Source organism: Salmo trutta, chromosome 39, assembly GCF_901001165.1.
Source record: "Salmo trutta chromosome 39, fSalTru1.1, whole genome shotgun sequence".
In the NCBI taxonomy this organism is placed as follows: Eukaryota; Metazoa; Chordata; class Actinopteri; order Salmoniformes; family Salmonidae; genus Salmo; species Salmo trutta.
This window is the reverse complement of record NC_042995.1, coordinates 17,317,730-17,345,525: the sequence shown is the minus strand read 5'-3', so window position 1 is coordinate 17,345,525 and position 27,796 is coordinate 17,317,730. Positions and strand designations below refer to the sequence as shown.

General features: G+C 47.7%; 1 protein-coding gene across 14 annotated transcripts in view; it reads left to right on the top strand.

The window, feature by feature from the left end:
• LOC115179602 (bromodomain adjacent to zinc finger domain protein 2B-like) overlaps positions 1-26,141 on the top strand; it is a 70,077-nt gene extending 43,936 nt beyond the window's left edge. For 2 of the 14 annotated variants that reach the window (XM_029741215.1, XM_029741216.1), the window contains exons 4-36: positions 4,349-4,540; positions 4,761-4,919; positions 5,708-5,907; positions 6,434-6,664; positions 6,760-7,329; positions 8,547-9,288; positions 9,449-9,733; positions 10,860-10,920; positions 11,026-11,134; positions 11,468-11,569; positions 12,081-12,309; positions 12,415-12,507; positions 12,614-12,687; positions 12,825-12,890; positions 13,558-13,623; positions 13,835-13,879; positions 14,165-14,197; positions 15,672-15,737; positions 16,113-16,253; positions 16,776-17,030; positions 17,383-17,606; positions 18,734-18,808; positions 18,918-19,212; positions 19,340-20,326; positions 20,423-20,702; positions 21,004-21,159; positions 21,762-21,922; positions 22,169-22,497; positions 23,055-23,190; positions 23,390-23,536; positions 23,782-24,125; positions 24,330-24,473; positions 24,640-26,141. In XM_029741215.1, coding sequence (XP_029597075.1) covers positions 4,349-4,540; positions 4,761-4,919; positions 5,708-5,907; positions 6,434-6,664; positions 6,760-7,329; positions 8,547-9,288; positions 9,449-9,733; positions 10,860-10,920; positions 11,026-11,134; positions 11,468-11,569; positions 12,081-12,309; positions 12,415-12,507; positions 12,614-12,687; positions 12,825-12,890; positions 13,558-13,623; positions 13,835-13,879; positions 14,165-14,197; positions 15,672-15,737; positions 16,113-16,253; positions 16,776-17,030; positions 17,383-17,606; positions 18,734-18,808; positions 18,918-19,212; positions 19,340-20,326; positions 20,423-20,702; positions 21,004-21,159; positions 21,762-21,922; positions 22,169-22,497; positions 23,055-23,190; positions 23,390-23,536; positions 23,782-24,125; positions 24,330-24,473; positions 24,640-24,796 — 7,154 coding nt within the window. In that variant the 3' untranslated portion in view covers positions 24,797-26,141. The remainder of the gene's footprint in view (positions 1-4,348; positions 4,541-4,760; positions 4,920-5,707; positions 5,908-6,433; positions 6,665-6,759; positions 7,330-8,546; positions 9,289-9,448; positions 9,734-10,859; positions 10,921-11,025; positions 11,135-11,467; positions 11,570-12,080; positions 12,310-12,414; positions 12,508-12,613; positions 12,688-12,824; positions 12,891-13,557; positions 13,624-13,834; positions 13,880-14,164; positions 14,198-15,671; positions 15,738-16,112; positions 16,254-16,775; positions 17,031-17,382; positions 17,607-18,733; positions 18,809-18,917; positions 19,213-19,339; positions 20,327-20,422; positions 20,703-21,003; positions 21,160-21,761; positions 21,923-22,168; positions 22,498-23,054; positions 23,191-23,389; positions 23,537-23,781; positions 24,126-24,329; positions 24,474-24,639) is intronic. The other 12 variants (XM_029741224.1, XM_029741217.1, XM_029741219.1 and 9 more) reach the window with 12 other exon arrangements.
• The last annotated feature ends 1,655 nt before the right edge of the window (positions 26,142-27,796 follow it).

Below are 27,796 nucleotides of genomic sequence, written 5' to 3'. Positions count from 1 at the left end.
GTTCTTTCATATGAGACGTCTTGTTCCCGCGCGGAGCGGAATCTAACGATGAGGATTCATATTAATTATGAATTATATATACTATACCTATTATATACCCACTGATGTGGGTGGCAGGTAGCCTAGTGGTTAGAGGAGGCAGGTAGACTAGTGGTTAGAGGAGGCAGGTAGACTAGTGGTTAGAGGAGGCAGGTAGACTAGTGGTTAGAGGAGACAGGTAGACTAGTGGTTAGAGGAGACAGGTAGCCTAGTGGTTAGAGGAGGCAGGTAGCCTAGTGGTTAGAGGAGGCAGGTAGACTAGTGGTTAGAGGAGGCAGGTAGACTAGTGGTTAGAGGAGGCAGGTAGATTAGTGGTTAGAGGAGGCAGGTAGACTAGTGGTTAGAGGAGGCAGGTAGACTAGTGGTTAGAGGAGGCAGGTAGACTAGTGGTTAGAGGAGGCAGGTAGCCTAGTGGTTAGAGGAGGCAGGTAGCCTAGTGGTTAGAGGAGGCAGGTAGCCTAGTGGTTAGAGGAGGCAGGTAGCCTAGTGGTTAGAGGAGGCAGGTAGCCTAGTGGTTAGAGGAGGCAGGTAGCCTAGTGGTTAGAGGAGGCAGGTAGCCTAGTGGTTAGAGGAGGCAGGTAGCCTAGTGGTTAGAGGAGGCAGGTAGCCTAGTGGTTAGAGGAGGCAGGTAGACTAGTGGTTAGAGGAGGCAGGTAAACTAGTGGTTAGAGGAGGCAGGTAGACTAGTGGTTAGAGCGTTGGTCCAGTAACCGAAAGGTTGCTGGATGAAATCCCCGAGCTGACAAGGTAAAAATCTGTCGTTAAGCCCCTGAACAAGGCGGTTAACCCACTGTTCTTTGGTAGGCCGTCATTGTAAATAAGAATTTGTTCTTAATTGACTTGCCTAGTTAAATAAAGGTTCAATATTTATTTTATTTTTATGTTGAAATGCTTAAATTGAGTGCAGAGCCCCCCACCACCAGCAAATCCCCAATTGTTAGTCTACATTGCAATTACATTGTTTTATGTCTACTGGTTGAATTGTTTTCACATGTAGTTCATTCCACAGCTTTGTTTTGGTTTCATATTGAGATGCATTTCTGTAGTTTTTCATTTCTCATAGCCTGACGTACAGTACTCGTTCAACACGCTTTTAAAGCTGTTGGAACATGATGGAGAAGGTAAATTTGCCTTCCTGCCACCTACACTAGTCACAATTAAAGGAATAGCCACTCTGTGCTAATGGAACATGTGCCTGTGACTTCAGATTCGGTAACTAGGAGCCATTTTAACAGTAATAACACTCCTCTATTGTCATATGATAGCTGTTGGAACTATGTGTTGTCGTGGCGGATTCTTGTCACAGAGGTATCAGCAGAGCAGAGAGAGGAATTAATTCAAGGTCTTTTGCCAACCTGCCAATACTACTTGAGAAAAACATTGAAGAAATCTCAGATGAGCAAGAACAGTGGTGGAAGGAGATGAGGGGGGGGGGGGGGGCATGCAGTGTGTCATTGATGAGGATATCACTTTGAAAAAGCCCGGGCGCATGTAGAACTCTTTCCTACTGGGATCAGCTCACGGATGCAATTAACTTTAAATCTGTCCATGGAAATTTGATTGACTGCAGCAAACAACAAATTAATCCCCCTTCGGCTAGCATCCTCCGAACATGAAAAAAAAAAAGGCCCAGCGCTTTTTGAGAATGCAGTGAGTTTGTCAGAGAGAGTGGAGGAGGAGGGTGGAGGAGAGTGAGAGAGAGAGAGGATATCAGGTAATCCTGTATTTCTGCTCTGCTGCTCGCTTCTCTCCAAATTTCTGATTAAATTATTCTCCAGCTGGAAGCGCATTAATATTGAAAAGGCATTTGCAGATGTCACTCTGTTGCTCGGGGAAGGTCGGTCGAGGCGAGAGTGACGGGCGGGGTTTTGGCGGGAGGGAGACGCAACGGAAGTGGCAGCTTGCTGCTGGCCTTTCGGGGGTTGTGTTTTGTATTTTCAGTCATTTGTCTCCGTATCCACTAGCTGACTTTGGCAAGGCAAGGCACTCCATATTCAGTATATTCTAATGAAGTACACAAGGTATTTCTCTCCTCTGTCGTGGTGCAGCAGACTGCGAAGACTGGGGCCTTGAAGCCGGCTCAAAGGGCATTTTCTCATGTGTCGCCAACACCACTCTGCCTGTGGCTCGCTGGCTGGCAGTCTTTGTTTCCCTCCCCACCTCCCACTAAGCATTTAAACTCCGCTTCCCACATGCAAATAAACCTTTTTATTAGCCTATTGTGATTTCGACGATGTCTTCCTCGGTCTCCTTCGACTTCCATATTACTGGTTTACAATATGGTGATAACATTTAGGCCATTTTAGGAATCTGTCTCTAGGGAAATCACACTTTTACATTTCGTTAGTCCTAAATTGCTGTTGAAAAGATGCTCCCAGCATTAGGCCTACGGTGCCCTTTGTGCACATTTTATGATTTTGTAGGTGCACAGTCCGGCCTAATGTCGAAGAGTTGGAACATGAACACTTCCCTCTCTTCTGTAAGTGAGATAATGTAATTCAAACTCCGGATTAACCAGACAGACAGTTATGCTATGTAACATGATGCTGTATGGACATTTTAATTCAATTCCCTTGATCATCTCAGCAATTTACCCTCAACATTGTATTTTCACTTCATGCTCCCATCACTATATTGTTGATTATATGTAGCTGTTTTAGGGCACGCAAAATGAAAGTGCTTTAGCTTAGGCCTAATTATGTTTAGTTGTTGTTTTTTCTGCAGTTATGACAGCCAGACAGGCAATCTCAAATGTTCTGCTTCTGTTCTGTGCGTCTCAACTCCATCATCTGATTCTGTAGGACTTGGGGGCATCACACTCACACAGCACTCACTGGGCGTGTTGTAGGTTGACATTTTCACAAGCTCAGTGAATAACACTTTACATCTCCTGTCATCACTTTTTATGCATACGTATTACCTGGCTCAAAGAGAGCTAGGCTTCGCCCCGCCGCAGCCTCCCTCCCTCCCTCCCTCTACCAGCCTCTCTCTCTTTTTCTCTTTCTCACCCTTCTGTAATGGAAATTGAATTTGCATGAAATATGCTCAGACCAAATTGCATCTGACTGTGCGAGGAGACAATGCGCTCTGGTTGCCCTGCCAGAAATGATTGTACTCAGGTTTAGGGGAAAGCTTGATGACGATCGTGTTGAAGTATTCCTCTTTTTTTGGGCAGTGTGCTGCTGAAATTTAAATCAGAGAAGGTTTGGAGGAAAGTATTAGGTATACCTTTCAAACACCACACACTGACGTATTGAAGGACCGCGACTCGCTTGTTATTCGCTCTACCACTGATTTAGCCTATTTGAGCTCGTTTCATTTGCATGGTGATAGACATAATGGAGTAGCATTGAAGGATCAGTCCTATACAGTACCTGCAGAAACACTTCAATTACACTCCCAGCGGTCCAAATGTCCCGCTGCTCAGCCCCGCATCAGTTTCAAGTTTCTTGGTAAATACAAACTCGAATACTTATGGTAATTTCTCGCGGTTTAGTTTTTTTACTCTCCCCTACGAACGTTCTCTTTGTTGCCTAATTAAACGAATCAGCTCCCCGTCAGAAAATATCACGTGAATTGTCGACTGTGATTGCTCTTTTTGTCTTCTTCTCTCTCTCTCTCTCTCTCTCTCTCTCTCTCTCTCTCTCTCTCTCTCTCCCCTAATGAAGTACAGCCTAGAGCTCCGTCGATCTAGAACGCGCAGGATGCGCGTCTCCCCTCTGAGTAGTGTCTCTGTCTCGGTCACTCCGATCTGAGCTGCTCTGTTCTGTGTTTGAAACGAGCATGTGTAATCCTGTCAAGCTCCAATCCAGGGCAATCGTTGTCCTTTAGGCTGCCTAATGTCTTGTTGAATATACATAAAACATCACCTTACCCAGCAGAAAACCTGTAGGGGGAGAAGAGGAAACGTCATTGAACTTGAAGGGATGAAGGGATGAATACCTAAGAAGCCAGCGAGTCGGGGTATTTTGAGGGCACGACGAACCCTCGCGTCATCTCTGAATTCAATTCAGTTTATTTATACCCCAAACAGAAGCACACTGCTGATCAAATCAAATGTAATTTGTCCCATGGTTGGTGAACAACAGGTGTGGACTACCAGGGATACGCTGACTCATGAGCCCTTCCCAACAATGCAGGGAGAAAGAAAATAGAGAAATAATAGAAAAGTAAAACACGTAAAAATAAAAGTAATAATAGATACACAACGAGTAATGTGACAACTGCTGATGTGACTACTGAAGTGAAAAGGACTTAATAAGTACATTGGATTGATGTATAGTTTTTTGTTGTACTGTTTGTCCATCAGGTCGTTTGTATGGGGCGATGAGCAACCAGCAGCCCTACACGTTGTCAAGCCACCCAGCCTTCGGCCTGTACACCACCAGCTCAGGACGCCCAGAGTTTGGAGGCCTGGGGTCGTTGGGGTCCCTGGGTTCTCTGGGGTCCTTGGGGATGTCTGCTGCCCTGGCCGCACACCCGCAGCTGGGAGCTCTGACAGGTAAGAGGAGGGGCCCGGGTGTGGCGCTTGGACAGATGTAACATGACTGGGTCCAGGAGATTTACTTGACCTGAACAGCAGATGAATGAAACAGCATGACTAATCAGTATTTAAGGGTGTGCTAACTTCTAATACTCTTTAGGTGATTGTAATTGATATACAGTACTGAAGTTATAACTGACATGTCGTTGTCCTCCTCCTTTTCCTCTCTCTTCATCAGAATGGTGGCGAGCAGCAGAGGCCCACAGTAGGGGGGCAGCAGCCTTCCTCCCCCCGTTCCTGGGCCTCCCCACAATGTTCACTCCCCATATCCAGCAGAACCACAGCCCCCTGCAACCCCCCTCCAGGACCCCCAGCAAAAACGGACAGATCCCCAAAGGTACAGCTACGCCCATCCTTCTTACATTGAACCGTTCCAGATGCTTCATTCTGACCTAAACAGATAACAACAACTTAGAACAAAGGTGATAATTGCGACACTTCCTGTGCTCATCAGGGGGAAATATGTATTGTATTGTATTGTACCTGTATATTGGCACAGAGTGTGAAGGAGCTTCTCACACCTGTTCAAAAGCAGCAAATGATTTTACCGCCAGGAAATAAAAGGTACCCTTAAGAGGGTGAGGTATTTAAAGCGCAACGTTTTTTTTTTACCCCTCTGGCAATTGCGAGACATGTGAATGAATGAATCATTCCTGTAAGCAGGTGGTGGAAACTGTTCACAGGGATTAAGTGAGAGGCTCCCTAGTCTCGGCAGTCTCCGGCTCCGTGATGAGATTTCTCCCGTCGAGAACCTTATAATGACTTCCAGTCTCAGTTAATGGCGTATGTGTAGGCTTTATTTTTTTTCTTCTACTCTCTGTATTTTTTCTCCCTCACTCTGTCTGTCTCTCTCTCTCTCTCTCTCTCAATCTACTTTTTTCATTTGATGCTATCTTTTAATTTAACTTTTATTATGTAAACCACTCATGTTGTGCTCACGCCATGTTCAGCATGCCTAAATGAGATACGCATAAATCTATATTTTCATAAGGTTTTTTATTCTGTTTCCGCATTCAGAAAAACCCCTGATATTTCATTAGCGTTTTTACTCGCGATGTCTCGTTGCTCAGATGAGATTGAGATGATATGTAACAGTGTGCTGTGCCTCTTTCTGTGCGATTTCAGGGGTGAACGGGGCAGTGAACGGAAGTGGGGTCTCCTCCCCAACCATGCAGGGGTCTTACTCCATGAACGCGTCCCCATCTCTGGGTGCCTCCCAGTCTGTTAAGGGCCCCAAGGCCAGGGGCCCCAGGAGCAGCCCTCACAGCCAGAGCCACACAGCAGAGCTACAGCAGGAGAAAGTAGCCCACAAACCTAAAGACAAGGTCAGCTCAATGATGTAGTGGCTCTAGATTACTGATGACAACGTCACGAAAGTGATGCGCGCACATCGATGTGGCCGGAAGCCGCGTTGTTATGATTCTGAACGCTCAGATAGCTAGCAACAATGACAAGAAGCTGCCATGTCGTAGGTAGCTCGTTTCAGCTCGTTGTATCTTGTTATTGATACCATGTCTTGTTTTGAGGTGTTTTGCCGGATTTCATGTCAATGCTAATATGGCAAAGAAATTCAATAGTGGTCATTATACAATTGTATTTGTGTTTTCAATAAACATTTGGAGATGAAATATAGTTTACATGTTGTCAACAGTCTAAGCCAACAGTTTTGCACACGTCGGTTGTGTTGGTAAAAGCCAACCTGTCTATAGCGATAGTAAAGCCTGAAGTATCTGACTTGGGGTCTATTTTGAAAGTTTTAAGTTTTCCATTTCCAGTTTAGAAACAAAAATCAAGTGGTCGAAATGTACACTGGGTGCTTTATTGATTGACAGCCTCTCTGCCTTAATGCAGAAGCCCAGTAAAAAGCCAGCAGAGGTCGCTGGGGTCAGTGACAGCGAATCAGGCTCTTCCTCGGACAGCTCCAGCAACGGAGCCATCAGCAGCGACCTGGAGGACCTTGGAGGGGAAGAGGACGACGACGATGATGATGACGACGATGATGAAGACGAGGAAGAGGATGGAAAGTGTGAGGCGTGGAACTCTGAGAAGGAGAAGGCGAGGCGGGCGAAGAAAAAAATGAAGGTACAGTGATCGTGAATAGTACTGGTAGTGTGTAGCTACTTATGTGATGTGCTCTGGGGTGAGCTAACAGCGGGCTTCCTCTCCTCCCTCCCCAGATCGGGACACTAAGCTCGGGCATGAAGGAGGCCCAAGACAAGAGGAACAGCCTGCCCCACAGTCTACCCTCCAACCCCCCCACCCTGGTCCCCTCACAGCACTGCCCCTCTCCTCCTACCCTGTCCCAGAGCCTTCCCCTATCCCTCCAGACCTCCCGGCCCAGGGAGGAGGGTCTCCAGCAGCACCTCAGTGTCATCCAGTCCACGGGCCTAGCAGCCAGCTCCAAGCCCCTGGCCCTCCTCACCCAACCCCGCAGGGAAACCTCCCCATCACCCCTCTCTGCCTCTCCAATCCCCCTCATCACCTCGCCCAAAGGACGCACCACATCCTCCCCCAAGCCGCCCAAGCTACTGCCCTCCTCGCTGCAGCAGCTGCCACTGTCCCTCTGCACTTCCCTGTCCCGCGCCATACCCCTGTCCTCCTCGCCTCAATCCTTCCCTCTCCTCACGTCGCCCATGGCCAACTCCCAGCAGCCCAAGCCTCTGAAGACACCTGGCAGTGGGAAGGCCAGTAAGAGGAAGCTGCTGGAGGAATCACTCTCTCAAATCAACGAATTCAGGCTCAAACAGGTTGGTGCAGTGTCCTCTCTGCCCAGCCACTAGCAAGGAATATGGTATCAAGTATGACTTGCCTAGTTAAATAACGGTTAAATCAAATAAATACAAATAAAAAATCCCATTATTCACACAGTAGCTCTTTTTCCCCATGGTCAAATAATACCACAGATTGGTTACTGGCTAGCTTAGCTTTTCACCTCATTTGGATAATCTAAAAGCGGTCGAACATGAAACCGTTTCTCCTTTCACAGTTAGGTTGTCGGTATTCGTGGTAACATACTGTAGATGAGCTGCAGTAAGAGGGCTGCTTCTAGCCAGAGGGAGTCAGAGAGGGAAGTGGCAGTCCTGTCTGAGTCATTTGATTGGGTCTCCTGCTGTGCTGCTCAGCCTGTAAACCAAAAGGTCAACCAAAAGGTCAATGCTTTTGGCCTCATTACCTCAGCAAAGCAGACGGCACATATAGTTACTGTATGTATTTATTACGGTTTTACGCTCGATTTAATACATTCACAACTAGATAGAACATATACATATGTATCACCTTCTACATTGTGGACCTCTCGTATATAGTCGAAATGGTAATTGAATTAGTAGTTAATTGATGAAGCTAATTCCTATTGCTCCAGCCCGCTAGGAGTGGAAATCTGGTCTTTTCCTCTGTTCTATTTTACCGGTGGAGAGGTTATGTTTTAACCAGAGGCCTCTGCAGTCCCCCAGTGGTTCAGGAACTGCTACTGTATTACATGGTCTGTGAAATGGATTTGTTTCACTTGATATCACATCTAGTTGAATGTACATGTCAAAGTCCTTACCTGTGTTTGCTGAAACACGGTGCAACGCCAAACGTGACTGTCGTTCTATAAAATCTGCCGTTATGCTGTTTAAAGTAAAACACGGATGCATGACGCTAACACTTTTCACAGGCTCATAACTGTAGTCATTTAAGTGAGATATGGGAACTGGAAGCCGCTTCTCAGCGGTTTTACTCTTTACTTAGTACAATGGCTGTGGTTATTGCCTTGTTATATGCAATTGTCTCCAGGCTTCTGTCCTAGGCACAGTGAGACAGTGAGCCAGGCATTGTGCTTCATCACCAGCTTGAATAATCGACGTAGATGCAAATTGACAGCTGGCACAATTATGCTATTTTCTCTTTTCTTTTCCCTTGTTTTATCCCCCTCCCCCCTTCCTGGCCTCCCTCTTTCCCTCCCGCGCTCCCTCCGTTCCAGTCTTTACTCTCGCAAGGCCAGACATTCCCGGCGACGCAGCCCAAGAAGCAGCAGGGTCACAAAACCTCTCGGAAGGCTGCTGGGGTGACGTCATCCTCCTTGCCGCCCCCCAAGCTGTCCTCCTCGGAGAGTCCGGGTGGCGGTGGCAGAAGCACCAAGTTGCCCCCTGCTCCCCTCCCCCCTCCCCCCCAGAACAACCACTCCAACCTCTTCCTGTCCAGCGCTCTCCTGGGCCTGGCTGCCCACCCCAACGGAGTTATCCAAAGCACCACCGCTCAGGACGCGCCGCTGGCCCTTATCACCAAGCCCCGCAATGATTCCAACAAGGACCTCTCTGGGGCAGGGGCGTCCCTCTCGCTGCCCGTCAACCTCAGCACCGGCGGAAGGGCCCACTCGGCCTCCTCTCAGGGCCCCCCGGCACGGCCCGCTACCTCACCCTCACCGGCCGTGGCACGGGGCCCCAGGAAGATCAAGGCCCCCAAGGCCCCTAAGCTCCAGGCCCCTAACCTCCAGGTTCAGGCCCATGCTCTGGCCCCCATGGCAGCCTGGAAGGGCCTCTCTCAGAGTCACCTGGTGCAGTCTCTGGTGGACCTGTTCAGAGGGGCCGAGGCCGGCCTCCCAGGTCTCCCCGGTCTCCCTAGCAGCAAGGACTCTGATGACTCTGTTGAGGATGACGACGACGATGATGATGATGATCTGGATGATTTGGAGGATGATGAGGACTCGGATGACAGCTTGTCAGGTTAGATACCTACCGTTCTGACCGTCCTAATGGAAGGCACATGCAATATTTGTAGTGTACAGTATTTTTGGGGTTACGGTGATGTGCAATAGTGAACACTATTCAACCATTGCTGAGTCTCCCAGTGATAACCCATCTCTTTCTGGTACCCTCCTCTCAGATTCTGACAGTAACTCGGACAGCGACACGGACGTCTCGGGTGGCAAACTGAAGGACCCAAAGGTGAAGCTGCCATCTTCAGGCTCCGCCTCCAAGCGGGAGAAGACCCCACTCAAGCTAACCAAAGGCCACGCCTCCTTACTGAGCAACTCAACCAATCACACAGCCACCAGCTGCTCCCCGCTCAACCTGCAGGTCATCAAGACGCCCAACATCGTCACCAGCTCCAGTGCCTTGGCCTATCACAGCTCTCCTTCCTCCTCCTACTCCCTGGCCATGCCCCCAGGTAACCGCAGGCAACACACCTTAAACGCCTGGTACATTGTCAAAGCCGCTCAAGTTTTATATTGCCCCATAGCTGCAAATCTAGCATCAGATTACCCTAACCCCTATCCTAACCTTAACCATTAGGGGGATGACAAAGTATCTGACCCTGTAGCAGTTGTTATGGCAAACTTCTTTACCTACTCTGCCAAAGCTACTCATACAGCTCAAACACAAAACCAGTCTGCAAAACCACCTAGCTGTACCTTTAACTGTTGAGGACACGTAACCACACTGGAATAGCTGAGCTCACACATGGCATTATATGCTATCATCTTCAGATGGCTGTGGGGGGAAAACAGGGAGAGGAAAAGGAGGGTCTATTTTTAGTTAGCCGGGTGGTTGGCTGGCTTAACAGGCCTGGGTTCCTGTAGGTGCATGTCCTTGGGCTTAACAGGCCTGGGTTCCTGTAGGTGCATCGCCTTGGGCTTAACAGGCCTGACAACTTGTTTGGCACTTCTGCCGTGCCCAAGCTTTCTTTCTTTCTTTCCCCTCTCCTCTCCTCCCTCTCTCTCTCAGCACTGGGAGATTACCCAGCTTAGGAAGGGAAAGAACACACACAGAGATACCGATCTTCCTAAGAACGTTTCAATTCAACATGCTTCGCTGCCCATCAAATTCACATAGGAATGTCAGTGATTTTTCAGGACATATTTTGAGTAATTTCCTTAAGTTGCTTTCAGAGCACGGAGTTTCTCAATACTCTACCTGGTTGAATAAAGGGAACGCATAAACAATAAGGCACACCTCATGGCAACAGGTGTTGGGTTGGAGACACAGTGGACACGCTGTGGGCAGCGCTCCAGTCAATAGAAGGCACACCTTTGATCTGAAAGGCCTGCATAGTGGAGTGAGCCCCAGCAGCCCCGTTTGTCTCACACAACGAAACACTGCTCATATTCAGTACTGTGTTGCTGTGGCTATGGGTGGGTGTTTAGGGCTATGGAGAGAATGCTGTGACTGTGTATTGTTCAGTCTGACTAATGGGTTATCTCTCTCTCGCTCTCTCTCTCTCTCTCTCTCTCTCTCTCTCTCTCTCTCTCTCTCTCTCTCTCTCTCTCTCGCTCTCTCGCTCGCTCGCTCTCCAGGCGCAGGGAAAAGAAAGAGGGTGATGGATGAGCAGGAGTTGAGGATACCTCTGGAGTTGGGGTAGGTCGAGTGGAGACTTGAATTGATAAGCTCTCTCTAGCAATGGCAAAGCCTCGGGCATTCGGTCACTCACCCACAGTTTCCTTCCGTCCACGTGTTTTCCAGCTGGCAGAGAGAAACGCGGATCAAGAGCGTGTCTGGGAAGATGCAAGGCGACGTGGCGTATTACGCGCCATGCGGGAAGAAGTTGAAGCAGTACCCAGATGTGATGAAGGTAACAGTAACGCTACCCCTTAGACGAGCATTACGCTAGCAACTAGCCTCACCCTCACGCTAGTGCTCACTTAGCATCCACGCCAACCTGTAACCTTAACATGAGAAGAGCTGAAATCCTTTTAGTTCATTTCCCCAATCCCTTCCGTTAGAGCGTTCTGATTCTCACTGTGCGTTTGCTCAATTTCCCCCTCATTCCTTTGATGCTTAGTAGTAGAATCCTTCGTTTTTAGCTTCCTCCTCTGTAGCTAGATGGCTTTCAATGTCACACTTTTACATACTTTCACATTGGATATCCCTGTCTCACCAAACGTCATTATTTTCTCTTCTGTAGTATCTATCCAGAAATGGAATAAGTGGCATCACACGCGATAATTTTAGCTTCAGTGCAAAGATAATGGTTGGTGACTTCTATGAAGCCAGAGAAGGACCCCAGGTGATGTCTTTTCATCTATCTATTGCCCGTCTCATTTTTTTATTTCCTCTTTTCATGTACAGTAGAGAGTGTATAGTGACTTAAGCAGTTCAGGGACATTGATAGAAATCAGCTATAGACTCCAGTAGTCCTACCCCCTAGCCTCCTTTGTCTAGGGAGTCATGTAATAATCAGTTGACATGACTTCTACAGGTGACCAGTCATATACAGTACAGTAGGATAGTTTAACTAGCTGAATGCTGAATGGAGTGGGTTGTAGTGGTGTTCTTATCATAGGTAGAAATTGGACCGATATCCGGTTCTTAGCTCTGTAGTCCAGTAATAACACCATGCATTGCATATTTTGATCTTTAATCTGCCCTCTTTTCTGTCATGAGTGATCGATCTAAAGAGTAAAACCTACAGTAACAGTAGAGTAATAAAAGCAGCTGAAGTATGTTGAAGCCGTTTATTACCCACACTACACTAACAGCCCCTCTACCCTGTTGTTTCGCCCCCGTCCTACCCCCAGGGTCTGCAGTGGAGCCTGCTGAAGGACGAGGACGTCATCCCTCATATCCTGGCCATGGAGGGCCGGCGGGGACGGCCCCCCAACTCAGAGCGCCAGCGCGGGGCCGAGGGGGGCAAGGGCTCCCGGAGGAGGAAGGGCCGGCCGCCCAACGTGGGAGAGGGTCTGGGGTTGGGGGCAGAGGTGCCTAGCCCCAGCGAGGCCAAACTCTTACGCAAACTGGAGGCCCAAGGTGAGGAGTCCAAAAAAATAAACAGATTTCCATTTTGAAGTCTATGAATGCTACCCACCAAACATGTTTGGTCCCACAGTAACGTTCCATCACCTCTCTCTGCAGAGATAGCCAGGCAGGCGGCCCAGATGAAGATGATGAGGAAGCTGGAGAAGCAGGCCATGGCCAGGGCAGCCAAAGAGGCCAGGAAGCAACAAGGTACACTACACTACATCTGAGTGCATACACCATTCCCCACTGTCCTATTGTAGAGATGTACAGTACCACTGCTGCAAATCATTTCTTAACACCTAAGTCCCTAAAGTCTCTCTTTCAGCCATCATGGCGGCCGAGGAAAGGAGGAAGCAGAAGGAGCAAATGAAGATCATCAAGCAGCAGGTAGGGCATTCTTCATGTGGCACCACTTCCTGTCAAACCGTCTCCCGTCTTGACTATGGAGGGTATCCTTGTTTTACCACTGCACCACCGTTTGGTTTGCATAGTGTATTGATCCACCTACCTCTGTGTTTCTCCAGGAGAAGATCAAGCGGATTCAGCAGATCAGGTTGGAGAAGGAGATGAGGGCACAGCAGATCCTGGAGGTACTACAGTCAACTGACCCAATACCGAACATATCCTCTGAATTAACAGAACATCACTCCTCAAATGCATCCCAGAGCCTCAGTCTACTCTGTCCATAGTATTTTAATCTTACCCAAGCCTATTACTGAATAATACCGTAGTGTTGGAAGGAGTAATGTCTCAGGCATAATTCCACATGGAACTAATGCTAAATTGGTCTTGGTTGACAGCTGTTGAATATTAAAATCTCTGTCTCTGCTAGCTGTCTCAGAGTCAGACCATATTTAAATTAGACAGAAATCATTTTTTTCCTATTTTATCAGACAACAGCAACAGTTTAGCATAAGTGGGTAGGGAAAAAAATATCTTTCCCTTGCACACACAATTACACTGTAGGAGCTCAAGTATTTTAGCAGGACTAAATCAAATTTGAGTTGACATGGTTGGCAAGCCACTCTTAACAGGATTTTTTTGCTGTTTGCAATTACATATTTAAATGATACATGATTCACTCTCTGTGTTCTACACATTTGACTGGCACGTGAGGCATGCGTTTCATTATCTGTTACAGGGAAAATATCATATTTTGAGTGCTCGGTGCGAAACTGCGGAGTGGCATGTGTCCGTCAGTCTGTCTGTTCAGATGTCTGGCAGTGAAATGACGTTTGACCTGATTTGCATTCGCAGGCTAAACGGAGAAAGAAAGAAGAGGTTGCGAATGCCAAAATGATGGAGGCAGAGAAACGAATAAAGGTGAGAGTTTGTGTTACACACAGCATCTCAATATAAACCAAAATGTCAAAGCTTTTTCCAGATGAGATGTGTCTGACAATGAGATTAGGCATGAGCTGTAGCTCCTCTGTAAAATGGTCTGAAATCCCATCAGCCCTAGTGATTTTCATGATGGTGACTGTATGAAAGTGTATTGATTTTCTCCCCTCATCTTTTCTGTCTTCCCCTGAAGGAGAAAGAAATGCGAAGACAGCATGCAGTCATTTTGAAGCACCAGGTACGCAGCGCTTTTTAGCAGCACACCTTTTCTCTACTGACATCATTGAAATGATACTAAATACACTTCAGCTAGATCAGTGTTTACAGGGTGTGTGTGTGTTTGTGTGTGTGTGTTTCAAGGTTGTGTGTAACTAGATATTTTATTAAACCCTTTACCGTTTCTCTTTGGTCAGTTTCCATTCTATTGGGTTATTTCTGAACTTTGGGTATTTTTCTGCTAAACAATCTGTTTTTTTTTGCTGTCATTTCTGTTCCATAATACTTTGCCAACTCTTTCTGCCAGGAGTTGGAGAGGCATAGACTAGATATGGTATGGGTATGTTTATTTTTGTACATCTAACACCGCATCGTGTTTCCTGGTTGTGATATGGTTGTCATAGCAATGCATTAAGTGTAGCACTGGCTGCAGTCATACTACATTATTCTGCATGGCTTTTCAGCAAAACAAACAAACATACAAACAAACAAACACAACAGTGTGTCGCCTCCATCTGCTCTGAGACACCTGACCTCGCTCCGCCTGCGGTGGTTCGGTAGCTCCCCCCGCACTCCCCAGAATGCATTGCAAAAGGCGGCCATGCCCTGCCATGCTCACTCTTACTGTCTGAAAGTACGCTCCTCTCGATGAGTCATCCATCACATCCATCGTCTAGCTGTTGTTTTTGAGTGGCTGTGAGTGCTTGAGTTTTCCAGTTCCAGACATTGAGCTTGTGTCCGTCTCCATCCACAAAGAGCTGCCCTTTAACCTGTTACGTCCCATTGAGTCTCTGAGGCTGCGTCTGAAATGGCATAGTGCACTACCTCATAGTGCACTACTTTGGTCAAAGGTAGTGCACTACATAGGGAAGAGGGTGCCATTTGGAATGCAAGCCTGAGTCGTTCTGCTGCTCTGTTCTGTATCTGTACCTGCCTGTCTTCTGACTGGCTGGCTGTCTATTGCTGTACCTGCCTGTCTTCTCCAGCAGCCTGACTGGCTTGCTGTCTATTGCTGTACCTGCCTGTCTTCTCCAGCAGCCTGACTGGCTGGCTGGCTATTGCTGTACCTGCCTGTCTTCTCCAGCAGCCTGACTGGCTGGCTGGCTATTGCTTGTTGTGCGTGTCTGTTGCACATGATTAGAGCCAGGAGTTTTTCCTAACAATATAAACTTGAGCAGGAGAAACTCCTGGCCCTACATGCTGTAAGCAGCTGACTCCAGAGGATTTGTTTCATTGACTTCTGTTTATCTCATCACTGAGTTCCCCACCCCTTTCAGACAGACAGTCACTGTCCTCGCTTTGCCTTGATCAAATCCTATTTGTTTACAATAAAACATTTTGAGACAATCTATCCTCAACCAGGGAAGTCTCCTTGTAAGACCTTCACTCAATATCCCCCCATAGGTTTAGGCTATTTTCAATCTGGAACGGCATTCAGCTAAACAGATGGATGATACACAGAGCAATGTTTGTTTTCATCCCACTGGCTTGTGGCTATGATGACTCAGTCATTTTGCTTTGTGTTCCGTCAGCTTTTTACCTAGAGGCATCATAGCTTGACCCTAACCTCTCTTTTTGACCCCGTCATCACCATCTACCGCATTCTCCCTCTGATGCTTTCTGGTTGTCGTCATTCGTACCGTTGTCTTCTTAACCTCAGCTTCAACTGTACGTGTTGCTGTATGTGAAAACCTCGCCACGATGGAGGCGAATGGGGGTTTTCCTCCTTCTGTCCACCTCTCTGACTTCACCTGTGGAGGTTACACCTTCTCCGGTGTGTAACGTGTGTGTGTGTGTTTTCTCTGCTCTGCTAGGAGAGGGAGAGGAGACGGCAACATGGGATGCTCATGAAGGCGGTGGAGGCTCGCAAGAAAGCAGAGGTACGTGACACACACGCACAACACATAACATACACACACACACACACACACACACACACACACACACACACACACACACACACACACACACACACACACACACACACAACACATAACATACACACACGCCAGAAGGTCCCACTCCTCCTGAACCCATCCAATCCCTCTCTCCTCCCTCTACTTTTCATTTCTTCAATACACTAACTGAGTCAAAAGAATGGCCCTCGGGCGCTTTTTCTTTGAGAGCGCAGGCAGGGGCGCCGGGCTGAATTCTAAAACTACTCAGCAGACTCGGCTTGACATTCTTGTCTGTTTTACCTCCACTGGCGTGAGCCCATTAACTCTCCCCTCCTCTCTCCTTCTCTGGGGCCTCAGGAGCGCGAGCGCTTGCGGCAGGAAAAGAGGGATGAGAAACGCCTGAACAAGGAGCGGAAATTGGAGCTGAGGAGGCTGGAACTGGAGATTGCCAGGGAGCTGAAGAAGCCAAATGAAGACATGTGTCTGGCCGATCATAAGGTAATAAATGACCCATCTTGCCCATGATTCAGTCCTGTGTGATGTCTGAAGGGTGACATCATTAAAGGGACCTAGCTTTCCAAATTGTAGGTGGCCGTTTAATGTTGTTACATCTCTCTTACATGATATATATTTGAACTGACAAGTTAATATTGTCTAGGTTTGGGTTATGGGTGGTTAAGGGCATTGTATCATCACAATGGTATGTATGTACAGTATATCTGTTATGTATCATATGTGAAACCTGAGTACTGGACACGGTTTGTGCTGTACACTGCCATCAAGTGGCTAAGGAGAGTAATGCATAAGGAGGGACGAGATAATAGCCCACCACATGTACACTAATGAAAACCTAAACAAAAAGTTGCCATTCAGAGCCATGTGATTCAGTCATTGGCATTGCAATATGTTAGTCACACTACTCCCCATATACTGCCGTCCACATAGGGCACAGTAGGAGTCCCAGGGTGTCATGTGAGACGTATCCTAAACATCCCTCCCTCTCCTTACCTTTCACTCCAGCCTCTTCCAGAGTTTTCCAGAATCCCTGGCCTGATCTTGCCGGGGGGTGCGGTGTCTGACTGCCTGATGCTGATGCAGTTCCTACGCGGCTTTGGGAAGGTGCTGGGCTTCGATGTGGGGGTGGACGTACCCACCCTGGGCATGCTGCAGGAGGGCCTGCTCAACGTGGGAGACAGCATGGGACACGTCCAGGACCTGCTGGTCAGACTCCTCTCCCTGGCCGTGTGTGACCCTGGACTGCCCCCTGGACACAAGGTGACATACTGTACATGTACAGGAACGTACAATCATGTTCTCACATAGGTGGAATAAAAACCTACACGCATTGGTCCAGTTTCCCAGACACAGGTTAAGCCTAGTCTTAGACTAAGAACTAAGAAGCACTTTCTATGGAGAATCTCCACTGAACATGCATTTTAGTCTAGGACTTAATCTGTGTCTGGGAAACCAGTCCATTGTCTATGAGTCAACACTCCCCTGGAAAGTGTACATGGAACAACTCTATCACGACCCAACCCTCCTGACACCCCCTTCCAGACCAAGACCTTGCTGTCTTTCACTCTATCTTCCATGACTCACCCCTCCTGTCTCTCTCCTCTCCCCCCAGACCAAGACCATGCTGGGGGACCATCTGACCAACGTGGGCATCAACCGGGACAATGTGTCGGAGGTGCTGCAGATGTACATGGGGGCCCATTGTGGGCAGACTGACCTGGCTGAGCTGGCCCTCAGCCTGAAGACCAAGGCCTTCCAGGCCCACACCCCCACCCAGAAGGCCTCCATACTAGGCTTCCTGGCCAATGAGCTGGCCTGCAGCAAGAGTGTCGTCAGGTAGGAGTAAAGAACAGGAGACGCCAAACATTTAAATAGATAATTCTGAAGCAAGAGTGTCGTCAGGTAGGAGGAGAGATGCTGACCTGCCAGTGCTGTACATCACACAGGCCTCATACCAGTGGAGCCACAAGGGAATAGATTATTGGGCGTAAGGAGATCAAATGTTTTTACTGGTTTTACTGATAGGATATGCAGACAACATTTCACAAGCATGAGAGAACATCCTTGTAGATCAGGCATCGTCATCCCTTCCTGTCGTATTAGCTGGAGCCAGTGTGAGAGGTTTAGTGTACAGGAGGCTTCCGTACTGTTGTGAGCCTACTGCCTTTTAGCTCCTTACAAATAATGACGTTCAGTTGACTTCACTCAGCTGCTAATGCTCTCGTGTTTTATTAATGCTGTGTAAGACTCTGGATAGATCAGCTAATCTGGAGTGGGATTCAATTTTGATAGAGAGAGAAGCCAATACATAAATTATTCACTAGAATGGAGGGATACTAGCGCTGCAGGCTATTCACTCTACGGAGAGAGAGAAAATTGTACTGTTTGTGTTAACTAGAGGTAACTGCCAAAATAAAGGAAACCCCAACATAAAGTGTCTTAATAGGGCTTAGGGCCACCACGAACCAGAACCGCTTCAATGCACCTTGGCATAGATTCTATAAGTGTCTAGAATTCTATTGGAGGAATCTGACCATTCTTCCACAAGAAATTCCTTCATTTGGTGTTTAGTTGATGGTGGTGGAAAACGCTGTCTCAGGCTCCGCTCCAGAATCTCCCATAAGTGTTCAATTGAGTTGAGATCTGATGATTGAGACGACCATGGCATATGGTTTACATCGTTTTCATGCTCATCAAACCATTCAGTGACCATTTGTGCCCTGTGGATGGGGGCATTGTCATCCTATGGGGACATAGCCATGGTAGCAAAATAATGGCATGCCCAGCGTTTTTATACATCATTTTAAACTTGATAGGATGTTAATTGCTGAATTAACTCAGGAACCACACCTGTGTGGAAGCACCTGCTTTCAATATACTTTGTATCCCTCATTTACTCACTGTCTCCATAGTTACCTGTACGTGTGAACTGACATATCCTGAATCTTACTCTCTTTCTACAGTGAGATCGACAAGAACCTTGATCACATGACCAACATGAGGAAGGACAAGTGGCTGATCGAGGGCAAACTCAAAAAGTAAGTGGTGTGTGTGTTGATGGGTGTGTGTGTGTGTGTGTGTGTGTGTGTGTGTGTGTGTGTGTGTGTGTGCATCTGAAAGCTCACCTGTGTGTTTCTCTCTCTCCAGGTTGAGGACCATCCATGCCAAACGGACCGGGAAGAGAGATGCCAGCATGGGAGGGGAGGAGACCCAGCCCCTGGGTACGCCTTCCTCTAGCCTCAAACGCAAGAGAAAGGCCGGGGCAGAAAGCGACGACGACGATGATGAAGACGAAGACAGCGACGACCTGGCCGATGAAGAGGACGAGGAAGAGGAGGAGGAGATGAAGAAGGGGAAGAAAGTGGAAACGTGTGACGAGGACGATGGGGACCAATCAACTAGTGTGGAGGAGCTGGAGAAACAGATAGAGAAGCTAGCCAAGGTAAGTCCTTCCTTCCGGAGATCTGAGAGTTCCATCTCTATGAAAGAACAATACTAAATAGTGAGATATTATTGATTCATTGATTTAGTTATAACTCAGGTCATGGCGGTCTTGCTTGGTTTCACAGCAACAACACCAGGTGAGGAGGAAGCTGTTTGAGGCGTCCCACTCCCTGCGCTCCATGATGTACGGCCAGGACCGGTACCGCCGGCGCTACTGGGTTCTGCCCCACTGTGGAGGGGTCTTCATCGAGGCCATGGAGAGCGGAGAAGCTGCGGGGGAGCTGGAGAAAGAGAGGGAGAGGAGGAGGACGGCAGCAGGGGAGGTGCACATCAAGGAGGAGCCGCAGGAGGAGGAGGTGCAGAAGGAGAAACCTGGGGGCGTCGGCGGGGAGCAGAGGAGCGTCTACACCCCCATGGGGTCAGAGGAAGGGAAGGAGGAGAAGAAAGGTTCTCACAGTCTTTTCCTCTTGCAGTCAGCCTCTCTCTCCAAACTGACCACGCTCCTCGACGTCGCTAAGGACGTTGCCAAGGAAACCCGCGAAGCCGAGGCAGACCCCCGTCCCAAATACAACGGCAGCCCCACGCCACCGTCTGTTACCACGACAACAATAACAACACCACCATCATATCCCGCCTACAACGCCTCCCTGCCCGCCTTACCTACAAGCCCCTGTGCGTCGACGGCACCCAACCTGCCGTGCGAGGAGGCCAAACCCGGCTACCCCACCTCCAACTCGTCTCCCTCCTCGTTCTCCTCCCTCCTGAGCCCCCCACCCCAGCTTTTCAGCCCTATGAAGACCTCCACCCTAACCCCTACCCCTGCACAGCTCCAGTACCTCCCCAGCGACCAGCTCCTCAGGGTCCTGACAGAGAGGAGCGGTCACTGGTTCACCCTGCTCCCCCGCTCCCCCTGTGACGACACCTCCCTCACCACCTCTCCCTCCCCAGGGCCCGGCCCTCTCCAGTCCTCCCCGCTGCCCTCCTCCAGCCTCACACGGGCCAGGTCTCCCCCGGCCTCCCCCGCCCTGCCTCTCACCCCCTCTGCAGCGTCGGCCTCAGCCAGCCCCCACCACCCAGCTGGCTTCATCAACTACCCTCTGTCAGCCCTGCAGGTCAGTAGGCTGCCAGGACAGACCCCTTGTCCTAATGATTTATACTGGTAGTAGAAGCTGATAATGGAAAATCCTGTATGTATCTCCCCCCTCTAGGGTAAGGCTGGCGGGTCGTTGCTGGGTCTCTCAGCGTTCTGCGGTGGCTGGCCCAGTGGAATGATGAGCCCCAGCCAGCTGCCCTTCTGCAGCAGCCCCCTGCCAGGCCAATCAGGCCTCAGCTCCGTGGAGGGCAGTGCCAACGCGGCGCCCAGCGTCTCCAGCAAGAGCGAGTCGCCTGTTCCTCCCGGCGAGAAGCTCTCGTCCACGGTGCCCTCTCCCGCCATGATGGAGGTGCCCAAGCACTCGGACCACCCCACACCACGGCCCATCCCCGAGGGTGAGCGTGTGTGTGTGTGTGTGTGTGTGCGAGCGCGTGTGTGGGATGAGTCATCTATTTATTCAGTTAACCTTTATTAATTCACTGAGTCATAAGAATGAATAATTGATTTTGTTCTACTGGGTGGAAGAAAGGAATCTCTTGAGGAGAGAGAACAGTACTGGAGTGTGTTCTGTATCAGAATACTGTACATCTATTTCATGGGGACATTATATTGTCTTAAGTTATTTTTCTGAATAATGTCTATATGTTTATTTATTTGTGTGTGTGTGTGTGTGTGTGTGTGTGTGTGCGCGCTCAGAGATGCTGTCAGGCTGGTGGCGGGTGTCAGACATTGAGGAGCTGCGCTCTCTGGTGGAGTCCCTCCACAGCCGGGGAGTCAGAGAGAAGGTTCTGCACCGACAGGTGCACAAATACATGGAGCTCATCCCACAGGTCTGCACCAAGCACAGAGACGGTGAGTACTAATTCAGACACAAACACAGGCGGTAGGTCACTCAGTTGGGTGACTGGTAGGTCCCTCACTTACCCAATCTTTAGCAATCTGCATAGCCTTTACAGAGTAGATTTAGTCAACAGATCCCGATGAATAAAGGAGCTTTGATTTTGTGTCAGTGAAACTGAGCAGCACTCCGACTGGCAGGCCCAGACTTTCACAAAGACTTTTGCGTTGGAGTCTGATTGAGCACTGTGTTATGACAGCCCTGAGTAGTTCTACCCCTACTGAGCACACTCCAAGCACCTGCGCTTCACAATGACTTGACATTTGGTACATGACGCATGACTGACTGCTCAATATGAGTCTGACATCAAAGCCAGATTTGTTAACGTTCGTGTGGTTTCTGATTGAACAGCTCTTTGTGTCTGGATATTGAATTCTTAATCTCTGTGTGTGTGTGTGTGTGGTAAGAGGGTGTGTGGTTTTGTTGTTGCGTTGGGGAGGGAGTAGCGAGCGACAGAAGCAAGGCCGTGTTGGGTCTGATGTGCGAATAATATGTATGCGTTGTCTATGGGGTGTGTGACTGGTCTCTAATGCCGTCCTGCCTCCCCAATCTGCAGCGGCCATGATAGAGCTGTGTGAGCTGGAGGAGAGCCAGGTGAGTGTGGAGTCAGTGCGGGGGTGGTGTGTGGAGGAGCAGGCCATGGAGATGGACATCGCTGTGCTGCAGCAGGTGGAGGAGCTGGAGAGGAAGGTCACCACCGCCAGCCTGCAGGTCAAGGTAAACAACAACAACGACGACGTCAACAAATGGGCAGCTTCCTTTTATTACAGCTCTCATCCTTATCCATTGGAGAAAATATAGGACTCTTTTCGAAAGTAATGAATAGTAGCGGGGGCCACTCACTAACATTTTCAAGTCTAAATGTTAACTAAGATCTACTGACAGTAGCCAGGGAATGGGTTGTTATTTAAGACCGTAGGAGTTTTATCCTAAAGACTGCATTACCCAACATTCTCTGCACAGGGCTGGATGTACCCCGAGCCCCAATCAGAGAGGGAGGATCTGGTCTACCACGAGCACAAGCCCCTCCCCAAACACCGACCAGCGGCGGGCGGCGCTGCCGACAAAGACCAACCGGAGGACAAGGCGGACCACAAGGCGGGCGGCGTGGTGCGTCACGCGGACAACCCTCTGGACATAGCGGTGACGCGGCTGGCGGACCTGGAGAGGAACATCGAGAGAAGGTACCTGAGGAGCCCCTTAGGTACCACCATTCAGATCAGGCTGGATAATGTGGGGGCTGTCGGTACCGTCACTGTCCCCGCTCCCTCCAGTAGTGCTGACAGGGAAGGGTAGGTCATCCACTCAGCATTCAACCAAACACTTCTGTGTGCTTTTTTTGTTTCATTTTTCAAAAAGACATCTACCTATGCTGTCTGTTTTTTGGTTTTGCCTCTTTTATAGTGCATTTTATGTTTGTCTTCTGGTTTGGGGTTGACTCACAGTGTGGTGAATGTTTTTTCCCGTTGACTTTTTCTGGCCGTCTGCATGGTGTTATGCGTCAGTAATCATCCACCTCGTCCCCCCCTACCATTCTTTTGCGTCCTCTCCCGGCATCTGCATGGGCGTCACTCCTCCCTGGCGGTGTGTGTATCTGTACCCATATATCCCTGCTGCCTGCCTGCCTGCCCCCCTCACTCACTCACTCACTCTCATACCTGTGTCTGTCTGCACAGCTGCAGTTTCAGCTAGCTGTGTTGACAGTGGGCGTGTGTCTGTGTATGGGCAGGTGTTTGTGTTGGAAAGCGAATGATTGAGCATGTGTACCTGCCTGCATGCGTCCGAGTCCGACTTTCCGTTTCCTGTTTGTATGCGTCCATCCCTCTGACATCTGCGTTGCCTTCCACAGGGGCGAGGAGGAGGTGGCCCATGGGATGAAGGTGTGGAGGAAGGCCCTGGGCGACGTCCGCAGTGCCGCCCAGCTGGCCATGTGTCTCCAGCAGCTCCAGAAGTCCATCGCCTGGGAGAGGTCCATCATGAAAGTGGTGAGTAAAACCTCAATGACTGTAACTGGCTGGCACGGAATTTCAATACGCTAGGGAAGTCTGTGTGTCATTGGAGAGCATTTGAATCCCAAGGCCATTTCAAGTCCCTTCTGGAGTGGATTCCAATGTAAATCTGGGTAAATGTTGATTCGAAATCCATCCCTTGGGTTTGAGGTGACACTGTGTTGCCTGCTTTCAGTACTGTCAGATCTGCAGGAAGGGTGACAACGAGGACCTGCTTCTGCTGTGTGATGGCTGTGACAAAGGCTGCCACACGTACTGTCACAAACCCAAGATCACCACCATCCCCGAGGGGGACTGGTACTGCCCCGCCTGCATATCCAAGGTGACCCAAACTGTCCTAGCCACTGTTCAACATTTACATATCCTACCTTACTGTAGAAGTATGTCAGCCATGCGTATCAGTCATGTACCTCTACAATATTTCAAAGTACATCATGTACCTGTCATTTTCATATCATATATTATTTCAAAGTAGGTAATTCAACAACACTGTACAAAATATGCTAAGTGCCATTGCTTTGTAAGTACATCTGCATGAATATTTGTCCTCCTCCACTCTCCCCTCAGGCGAGCGGCCCATCTCCCAAGAACAAGAAGCTGCCGAGCAAACCGGTGGCGGGTGGAAGCGGGAAGAAACCCACCGCTGCTGAGGCCAAGCGGAACGGGAAGCAGGCCGGCAACAGTAACGGCAACGTGGAGGTGTCAGAGGACGACTCGGCGAGCGCCAACAGCACCCCGAAGAAAGGAGGAGGAGCGAAAGAGCCCCCCAGCAGGAAGAGGAAAGGAGAGGAGAGCCCCGCCCCGTCCCAGGCCCCGCCCACACCCCAGTCGCCCAGTAAGGAGAGCCCTGTGGTGTGTGTGAAGAGAGCCAAGACAGCCAGAGACAACAACAGAGACCTGGGTTTGTGCAGGTACTGTACTACACCATAAACCTTGGAGTCATTTTCTAAGCACAAGTATCAGCACTTTAATCAGTGAGTTGCTGATGGAAATGTAGATGCAGGTTGTTAATGTATTTGCCTGGGGCATTGCGTTCAGCATCTTTAAATAATCGAAGGTCCAATGTACTGTTAACATTCCCTTTGTGACGTGTGTGTGTGTGGTCTCTTCTACAGGGTGCTCCTGGCTGAGTTGGAGCGCCACCAGGATGCCTGGCCCTTCCTCAACCCCGTCAACACCAAGGGGATCCCTGGCTACAGGAAGGTCATCAAGAAGCCCATGGACTTCGCCACCATCAGAGAGAAGCTCATCAGCAGCCAGTGAGTTCACTATTAATATGACACTATTACTATCCACTCCCAAGTAGTCATACTATGACTAACCCAGAGTTTTTTTTCTGATCTAGTCACGTAACCAGGAAAAGATAACATAACAATCGAGTGTTTTACTCATTTACTCGAAATGATCTGTTCCTCTTCCTTTCAGGTATCAGAATCTGGAGACTTTCATCATTGACGTCAACCTGGTTTTTGATAACTGTGAAAAGTTTAATGAAGACAATTCAGACATTGGGCGAGCGGGACACAACATGAGGAAGTTCTTTGATAAGAGATGGACAGAGCTTCTCAAGCAAATAAACTAATATATCAGTTTGGGTGTTGTTTTACCGATCATCGTCACTGTCTCAAACCAGACCTCCAGTAAAGTTCTATTTGACATTTCATAGCAGAGGCACCACGCTTTGGGAACGACAAGATGATGATGCTAGTCCGTCTGTACTTTGGGACGAACCCGGGCGGTTAAAGTGAAATGTCAACAGACAGACTTGTAAGGCTGGTGTTGCTACAGTACAACAGGGATCCAAACACCCAAAGAGTCCCACACAATGTTAACCGGGTGTCTTAGTGCAATACCATTTCCTGTTCAAGATCATTGCACTGAATCCTCATCCTGCTCAACCACCCAAGATGCATCTGCGGTAGAATACTTTCCACTACTTGTAAATAGACTTTTTATTTTTATTTAATCGTATTATAGTGAATGTATTTAATTTTTTAATAATTATTTATGAATCAATAAATAAATAAAATAAAAAAGGTCCACATCATTTTCTATGAAAAGGAAGAATCAGCTCAACTGCTTTGAATCGAAAGGAATGTCTGTCTTTGTGTTTGACTTTTTATTCGATTTTTTTTCCCAAATATGAAACAAAGCCAAGAAAAAAAATCACTGTTTACACTGTTCTATGCTTTTGGGCACCAGAGGACTGTAATCATTACGTTAAAACTGTACAACTGCATTTAATTACAAAAATTGCAGAAAAACAGTCAGACAATGGTGATACATGTGTATATACTGTTTATTAATGTCAATATTCAAGTCTTGTTTGGAACGAATTGTTTAAAATATCAGATATTGTTTATGCCTTAGAATGATTGTAGCATTCTATTCTATTTTAGTGAAAGTGATAAAAAAAAAACATTATAAATATTGTTTGTACAATATATACATATCCTCTGCAAACACTGTGGTATCCTTAATCTTGGTAGTGCCTACCCTTTCAACAGGGGCGTAGGGGATAGAATTTTTTGGGTTTTTCCATTTTTATGATGACGTTATTTTTTATATAATTTCAATCCAACATGGCCTCCAAAGTCTGACAGTGACACAGTAATCATTCCTCTCCATACAGAAAGAGAAAAACAAACAACGTTTAAGTATTTTTTATTTTTTTTTCCCATGAATCATTTCCCCATATCTGCCTTGCCACAGTACAGAGGACGTAAGGCCATTTGTAACCACTGTGTTTGAATCTTGCTGTGTGTCGTGGCCTAATGGAGGCAGCTAGAATTTTTTGTACCCAAGTCAGAGTACTTGAAGTTACTTTATTTAAGATATTGTGGAAAAAAAAGTATCATTCTTTTTGTAGGAGCTTTATTTTTCACTAGTGTGTGGCACGGACCTATTAAAGGATGTTTTTCAATCTAGTTTCACTCTGGGTGTGTTATTTTCCCCCTTCTACCTACCCTGCGTCATGAGTCATGACATTTTCATTTGGATGATGTGAGTGGGGAGGAGAATACCTTTTTAGTTTTGCAATGCTTTTGGGTAGCACATGAATGTAGTACCCATTCAATTTAGGGCCTATTTTGGCCCCGCTAATCACCTACTTCTACTAGTCCTTTTGTTCACACAAATATAAAATTATTTGATACATCTAGCCTATGAGTATATGTTAATGACCGATAGGGTTTAGATTAGAATCTAGACTTTGGAGATCGAGTCATTTTAGATCTGTCAATTACTGAAAGGGTAGCCTACAAGGAGAGCTTGCAGTTTGCTGTCATTGTGAATGGGTTTAATGCTGTCTGGAGAATGATTGATGGGTGGTCCTCCAGATTATTTTTTTTTAATTGATAACGCATTTCCTGCATTTTAAAGGCCCAATGCAGTCGTTTTTATCTCAATATCAAATCATTCCTGGGGAACAATTAAGTACTTTACTGTAATAGCTTTCTATGAAAATGGTCAAAAAGAAACTAAAATAGTTTTTAAGCAATCAATGGTAGTGACAGGGGCATGTGAACATCAAACTAAATATGGAGTTGATTTGAGTTGATTTCAGGTTATTTTGGTCACAGGGATCACATGGCCCTATCCCTTCCATTGATTTTTAGCTAGTGATGGCTAAAGTTAGCTAAGTTTGTAGTGTTTGTTTAAAGACAACCGAACCATGGATTACAATTTCTCCTGGCCCATAGACTACTTACAGGGTGAGGAACCATGTAACAACAAGTTAAAAAATCATGAACTACTCCTTTAAGTAAGTAAACCTTGGACAAGTAAGCCTTTGCATGAGGCAACTTGATGTACAGGTACACCCCCTGGACAGAATGCTATTCTGTTGCAGGGCCTTACCCCCAATCCATCTCCTTAATGCTGAGTGCCAAGTAGAGAGGCATCAGGTCTTTGTTTGGACTTGACCAGGGATCGAACCTCCAACCTTCCAATCTCACTAACAAAAATGACAAATTGAATAAAATCAATCTATCCATTTGTATAACAAAAAAAAATGTATGGCCAAAAGGACATTATTTGATAGACAATAACTTTCATATTTTCATGAGTGTTTGAGTTTAGGTCACTGGAACCTTAATTGGGGAGGACAGGCTCGTGGTAATGGATGCAGCGGAATAAGTTAAATGGTATCAAATACATCAAGCACATGGTTTCCATGTGCTTGATGCCATTCCGTTTGCTCCGTCCTCCCCTCAGTAGCCTCCAGTGGTTTAGGTCCATAACTGGCCTCTATCTGCTTACACTGCTTTCAAGGCAAGGCAACATAGTTTCTTTCTGTTTCTCAAACTGTTTTGTGCCAGGGACATGGCCTTCTTCCTCCGGGGAGTGCTTGGGTAAAACATGATTAACAACCACCTCTAATTCAAAATACCTATTTTTGTATGTGTTTTCTCTATAACTAGGCCTACGAGGCCTATGTTAACACATATAATTGTTTTAAGATAGCAATAACATGGACCATCAAGCTATTCAATTCTCTATTGGACACCTGGGGGGTCCCAACACTTAGGGCTCCCGAGTGTCTAAGGCACTGCATCTCAGTGCAAGAGGTGTCTACAGTCCC